This window comes from Hydra viridissima, unplaced genomic scaffold (genome assembly GCF_058129835.1).
Source record: "Hydra viridissima isolate aposymbiotic clone 2 unplaced genomic scaffold, HvirCarnegie_v1 scaffold_19, whole genome shotgun sequence".
In the NCBI taxonomy this organism is placed as follows: domain Eukaryota; kingdom Metazoa; phylum Cnidaria; class Hydrozoa; order Anthoathecata; family Hydridae; genus Hydra; species Hydra viridissima.
In genome coordinates, this window is record NW_028324318.1 from 1,793,595 (window position 1) to 1,800,812 (window position 7,218).

The window sequence follows — 7,218 nt, forward strand, 5'->3', positions numbered from 1 at the left end:
AGGGTTTTAAATGATGAAATTTTGCCTTTTAATCACAGAAATGACATTGATTTCACCATACCTTAAAAAAAACTTCCCGCACCTAAGACAGTTTTATATTTTACCATACAGCGCATAGCGGCCCAAAGACTACTAATTATAACATGACAGTTTTATATACAATGCACATGAGAAATGCATGAGAATGAGTACCTACAGTGTCCTACAGCATTTGTGGTGATGTTAATAATCTTTCAGATTTGTGCATTAGTATTAATAAATTTGCAGTTAAGACATTTGTTTGTTCTGTAAGAAGAACGAATGTCTCCATCAACTTTATAGCCCTCTCGGCTAATATGTTGGAGCGAGGCACATCAAGCACTGATGGTTCTTTCTTCTAGTGGGTAGAGAAGCATTTCACAGCTTTGGGACATTTAAGTTCGGATATTGCTGTCAGCAGGTCTTCGAAAACCTGGCCCGCGACCATGTAGTTGCAACGAAATCGCAAGTTATTCTCAGCTGCTCTCGCCAGTTTGGAAGAACGAAAAGTTCAATCTGTGCCAAAATGCCTCTTGAGTTCACCTGGCACTGTGCAGTAATGGCAGCTTGTGCCATTTGATACAAGGCCATTTTGTCTCAATATGTAAAACTTGCATGCTTCACAAAGCTGAAAAAGAAATTTAAAGTCATCCCTCCAGCCAAGGTTCTCATACTCTGCTTCCACTGCTGTGCCCTTCTAGGCATTTTCTAAATCATCATAATGCTCCATATCACATTAGTAAATTTATAGGTAATGTAAGGCGACTGACTGTATGGGAAAAAAGTAATCCTACACATGTCGTAGGACAAGATCAAGAATGTGGTGTTGGCAGCCGACGTATTGAGGTTCATCGTATCCCTTGTCTCGAAATGTTTTCTTAGGCTTGGTTGCAACTCCATTCTTGCTAACAGTATTTACAGCTGTTGTGTCAGAGATGATCATCTGAATACTGTTCCATGAATTGTAATCATCAAATAGGATCTGTAGTGCTTTATATATGTTTGCAGAGGATCCACTGTCACAAACCGAAATGCCAAGTTTTAATATTCTATTACCATTTTTCAAGCACACAAATTGGTGCTCAGTCTTGTGAATTTATTTTAACATTAAAATGAAAAGAAAATTTCTCTTCAGAGATCAGTTCCACGAGGCGATTCTTATCTTGTTCTGCATCGCTGATTGTTCGACGCCAGACTCCAGACTGATGGTGCTGGGACACAAGCTCCATCCTCAGCCAGACTTTGAAGCACCCGTGACGTTTTTCTGGTTGACAAAGAGTGACTAGACACCAGTTTGGCTGCAGACTTAGATGACTGGCGTGTTGTACGCTTTTTGGGAGATTCTCCTGGAACTGCCTCCGAGTCACCACTGCTGCTTCTTTCCTCTGAATCCTCACTATCGCAGGAAAGTTGTACGGAGATAACCGTTTGGTTTGTCGAGGGTTCTGACGTGCCTTTGGCCCTTTTTGATTGATGGACTGTTGACATTGGAGCCACTTTCATAGTTGTATATCCCACCCTGCTATCTAATTCAATTTGTAGTTTGTTCAGTTGTTTGTCCTCACTACAAAACCAATTTCCATCTGGTTTTGTTATATCGAACAGATGAGCAAGATTTCCTTCAAATACTGCATTTGATCGCTTTCTATGTTACTCCAATAATGTGATAGGTTTGTCATTATTAGCAGACACTTGTTGTTTGGAAAGAACAGGAAAATTAAACTTCTGCCAATGATTCATCAATTCCTCGGATGTTTTTGTTAGTCGATCATGTCGTCCTTTCAATTCATCAAAGAGTCCCAAGAATCTTTCAACGATATCTCTGTCTGAGGGCATTTTACACAATTTATCGCTCATATCCTGTTTTACCTGTGGGTATACTAGGATAACGCTTCGTGCTTGATTTCAAATTTTGTGTCCACATTTCACCAGCTGCTTTCACTGCAGAATTTGACTTTTTACTTTTAAAGGACATATTTTCAAAAAGAAGCACTAAACAGCAGATGTTGCAAATTAATACTGCAAATAAACAAAAACTTTTTGAATGATATGAACAACAATGCAATATATAATATTATATATTTACAATTTTACAAGCGTAAGGAAGTAAGAACTGGGAACAAAATCAAGTGAAAAATCGAAAAAGTTATAAGTCGTGAAGTGCTAGGTGCGGGAGGTTTTTTTGTGATCCAATGAAATAAACCTCAAAACAGCGATCTATTGGTAAAAACTCATTCTATGCAACATCAGGAAAATTAAATTTAAAAAAAAGTTTCTTTGTCATATACCTAATATTCATGTTGGTTTCTTGGCCCAGGGCGAATATGAGAGGCTAGAGGCTGTACCAAACCAACACCTGCAACGGTCAGAAAAGGCGCATTTTTTAAAAGTAGAACAGAAACGTGTTCAGAGTGAAAGAAAGATTACAAAATTCGTAAAGTGTAAAATTCTTTATCGCTTCTTTTTGATCTATCTCAGATTTCACGTATTTTTCGGGTGATTTTGACAAGTAAAAGATATTAAAATAATGTTAAAAAAGAAACAAAAATCTACTTACCCGGCTTTGTCTGCCAAGCCAGGACTTTCTGTTATGAGCTTCTTTTGAAGCTCATGTCTGTCCATTCTCATTTGCCTCCTCTTCTTATTATAAAGAGTCTTGAAGAGGACCTTTTTCGTTTCGCTCTCTTCTGTAACCGTGTCTTCGGTGCTATCTTCTGGCTCTTTGTCCTCAAATGTCAGCTGAACAATTTCTTCCTCTTCATCCGGCTTCTTCTCCTTTGTTTCTTCTTTCGTTTCTGCAACGATCTCCCTCTGTCGTTGGTCGATAACCTTTTCAGCCAGTTCTTTCGCTGCTTCATTAAATTCGTAGGCCTCGAATTCCTCAGGGGTTTTTTGTGGTGTATTTTCCACTGTAACTTTTACTTCCTGCCTTGGTATTCTGGCTGGCTGTCCGTTGTGGATTGCTCGTACTCTGTGTCCACACACGGTTATGAAGTGGGGTATGGGGGTTGTAATATACTCCATTATCGCCACTAGTATCCCCGAATAGTATTGGGTTCCCTTCGTCGATGTTTTCTTCATCACCGGTTTTGTGTAGAGATGCTTTCCAAAGCCCATCGCTTCCAATTTGCGTCTCGGTACTTGTCGAGGTAGTATTTGGCGGTGTGAGTCCAGGGGGCGTTGTCTTTGTTGGTCAGTAGTTTTGTTGCCCATCTTGCCTGTAGTGCGTCAAGTTTTGTTTGGATGTCTGTCAGGTTCAGTACTCCGTCTATTGTTGTTTGTTGTTGTATCTGATTTCTGTTTATTTTTATTTTTCTATTTTCCCACAAGTAGTCCTGTATTATAGAGTTGAGTTTGCTTAAAGTTTCGTCGTCTGAAAGAGGAATAACCTGCTTTCGTCTTTGTTAACTGTAATGCCCCTGATGTTTTTGTCTTGTTCAACGTTTCTTAACAGTATGTCGGCTTGGATTACGTAGAGCATCATTGACAGGGGGCAGCCCTGTCGTACTCCTCTGGTCGGATGGAAAGAGAATGTCAAGTGTCCGTTTGTCTTGATGGTTGTTTCTATGTCCGTGTATAGGGTCTGTATGTTTTCTATTGTTTTAGTGCTGTAGTTGTATTTGTTCAGTACTTTTATTAGGTAAGTCCAGCACACCCTGTCAAAAGCTTTTACATAGTCAATACCAACTATTGTATTGTTCTTTCTTTGCTATTTTCAATATGTCTCCTGTGTATATAAGGTTCAAATGCATTTGTCTGTTTGGTACGCATGCTGTTTGCTATTTGCTGATAATGTGCGGTAGCGTCTGTATAAATCTGTTTGTTAGCGTTTTTGTTATCAGTTTGTAGTCTGTGTTTAGAAGGGATATTGGTCTCCAGTTCGTTATGTCTTTTCTGTCACCGTTTTTGTTTATGCATGTCAGTATTGCTTGTCTTTGTGTGGAGGTCAGGAGCTTTCTGTTCAGTACTGCGTCCGTCATGTCAGTGAAGTCTTTTGCCAGTTGTCCCCAGAACTTTTTGTTGAAGTCCGTTGACAGACCGTTTGAGCCTGGGGACTTGCCGCTTTTAGTGTCGTTCAGAGCTTTTGTTATTTCTAGTTCTGTGAGGTCGCTGTCACACTTCTATTTTTGGTCGTTTGACAGTTTCGGTAGTTTTGTGTTTTTAAGTATTTCGTCTTGTCTTATTTCTTCCAGAGTGTCGTTTTTGTATAGGTTCTTGCAGGAGTTCCTTATGATGTTTAGTATGTCTTCTTGTTTGTCTTTCACAGTTCCGTTTTCGTCATTTAGTTGGGTTATGGAGCGTCTGGCTGTTTTTTGTTCTTCCAGTGAGAAGGAGATTTTTGTGTTACGTTCTCCGTCGTTGTTCCAATCTATTTTTGATCTTATACGTGCGCATTCTTTCTTTTTTCAATTTCTTCTAATCTTGCTCTCAGTCGTTGGCTTATTTTGTTGTCTGGAAGCCTCAAAGAAGAAGCGAAACGAATTAATGAAGTTGACGTCAGAAATAAGTCTGAAAGTGATAAAAAAAAACACCTGTTAAAGAAGCACAAAAGAGACTTCTAAATGAAGTTAGATTTATCTTCAATTGGTTTTTCTTATTTTTGAAAAGTTTTATGATTTTGTAGTTAAAGTTTATAATCACTAATAGATTTTAAAACCATTGTTTACATAAGAGTTATCTTTTTCATTTAGATGAGATCAATTAGATTTCTTATCATGGGTCTAAACGAAGGATAGAATGCCTGATCAGAAACATCAAAATCGATACTGAGATAAGGAAGTTCTTTGGTATGTTTTATAAAAATTAATGAAGTCATATAATTCTAATATCGCAAATTTCATCAGCCTTCTTATTAGTTATTTTTTTATTTTTATACCATGTTAGAGATTAAAGAAAAGGAGCTCATATTCTCATCAAGATTTGCAGGATCTTTTCAACAAATCGTATGCTATAGTATAATTGTTTATCTTTAAGATATTATACATCGACTTTTTGGCATGTACTTAATCAAATTTGATGTAGAAGTAAATTTTTGTGAACGTGCCACATTTCTAAATAAACTTAACCTTGCTTTCAGCTAAAGCAATCAAATGCAAAACTGCAAAGGTTCCTTATTTAAAAGGGAACTTTATTATTCAAGGGATCCTAGAGGATATTGAGTGGAGAAAAAAAAGATGGCAGCATCAAAAAGCCGTGCGATTACGGTAAGAAACAAATAAACAAAATCATGATGATAAAAAAAGAAAAAACTTTTGTTGTTAATAAAAAATGACATATTATTTATTGTTAAAGGAAGTTTTACATGCATTTAATGAGGCTCTAAAGAAATGTACATTTTAAAAGCATTACTATAGTATTATATAGTAAGTTTATATAGTAAGTAATATTTACATATTGAACAATAGAAAACAATAATTACTTTCTAATTACTACAAAAGTTATAATCTGATTCAGAGTCAGAAGATTCTGAGTTAGAAAGTTCCAGTGACTCTTCACTATCAGATTCGTTAGACTCGTTAGGTAAAATGACGTTAGTATTGATGCTGCCAAGATATTCACACTGAAGCACTAAGAGAAATAGGGAGCTTGATACCAAATTTCTCATACACATTTTTATTAGTGTCAATTTCTTGTTCCACTCGCATTAATCGGTTTTTTAATAATGCCAATAAACCTTTAGAGTAATTGTCAATGTTAAATGATAATACTTCACACTTTAGCGTAAGTACAGAAAGTAATTCTAATTTTGAATCCAAAAGACTTCGACATTCAGTTTGAAGCAAAGACCGTTCTTCTTAACATCGCCATAAAAGTTCTTTTAATTCAATAATACGACTTTTTATATCAATAGAGATTTGTTGAGATAACGTTCAAATTGCAAGTTTACAAAATATTTTGGAGTTTGGATCCTTTACACTTTCAAAAGTAAATGGTTCAAGAGGAAGGTCAACATGCTCTTTAATAAGAGACAACTGTGCATTATACTTTGATAACTCTATCTTCATTTTTTTTATTTTTTTATTTGCTGGTTTACACGCTGTTCCAGTCCAATAGCTTGCTATTGTCCAACTACATGACAAAGAAAATAAAAATGCATAAAAAATGATTAAGTATATGAAAAGTTAGTCTATTGTATAATTAGTTATACAAAATTTATTTATAATTTATAAAAATTTATAATTTATAAAATTAATTTATAAATAATTTATAAAATTAATTTATAAATAATTTATGAAATTAATTTATGAATAATTTATAAAATTAATTTATAAATAATTTATAAAATTAATTTATAAAACTAATTTATAATTTATAAAAATATTAAGTTATACAAAATAATTAGTTAAAACCAATCATAGATCATTTTTACAACTTCATTAAGTTATCTAAACTTCTAATGTGTTTTAAAATGATGGAGAGGACCAGTGACCGTTATTCGAAAGTTCGCTTAAGCACTTTTGGCAAAGAACAAAGATAATGGAATATGAGGAAATGTGTAGGTGACATTTCAAACAAAATTTTAGAATAGTACTAATTTTCTGGAAAGGCATAACTAAAGTTGATAAATAATATTTAGAAGAATTAAAAAGGAGGTAGTAGGTTGAGATCAAGAGTTTTAAAAAAAAGTAGTAAAAAGAAGATGAAAGGAAAAGAACTCACTGAGTTTCTTCCACGCATCTTGGAGTGGTGAGTTCCTCTTCATCGAAACTCAGGTAAGGATCCTCTTCGACATATGGATCTGCAGCGTTGGTTTGGTTCTCGGTGTCTGTAATTTCTGACTCGTTCGCAATTAAAAGGTTAATGTCACTATTATTTGTGGCAGGGTGAGATGAATTCCTTTGAATGGATTTCTTGGGGTTTTTCTTTTCTCTTCTTCCTCTCTGCCGTTTTCGAGTGAAAGAAGGTGGGGAGTCACTGGTTTCAGTAGTTTCAGAGTCTGTTTTTTCAGGTTGAGGAAAGACTGGAATTTCGTCTTCCACCCCTTTTGTTAAATTTTGTTCAATTTCGGAAGCTGGTGTGCCGGAAGTTTTTGTAACATTTGGTTGTTCAACGTATTCCGGTGTTTGTCTATTTTCCGGTTGATCTCTAAGTTTATTACGCAGGGTCAGACCGTCCTCGTTTTCGTATCTGGGCAGCGGATTTATCAACAGTGCCTCTTCCTTTTGCTAGGTGTGCTGCTTAAGCAGTGAAAGCGCTCGA

General features: G+C 35.7%; 1 protein-coding gene across 1 annotated transcript; it reads right to left on the minus strand.

The window, feature by feature from the left end:
* Positions 1 to 119: 119 nt before the first annotated feature.
* LOC149876658 (uncharacterized) lies at positions 120 to 6,104 on the minus strand. The gene has a single exon (XM_090075234.1). The coding sequence runs from the start codon at positions 3,229 to 3,231 to the stop codon at positions 2,572 to 2,574; it is 660 nt and encodes a 219-aa protein (XP_089931360.1). The 5' UTR covers positions 3,232 to 6,104; the 3' UTR covers positions 120 to 2,571.
* Between the last annotated feature and the right edge of the window lie 1,114 nt (positions 6,105 to 7,218).

Coding starts and splice junctions, on each gene's coding strand:
- LOC149876658 (XM_090075234.1), bottom strand. CDS start 3,231: ATGGGCAACAAAACTACTGACCAACAAAGACAACGCCCCCTGGACTCA.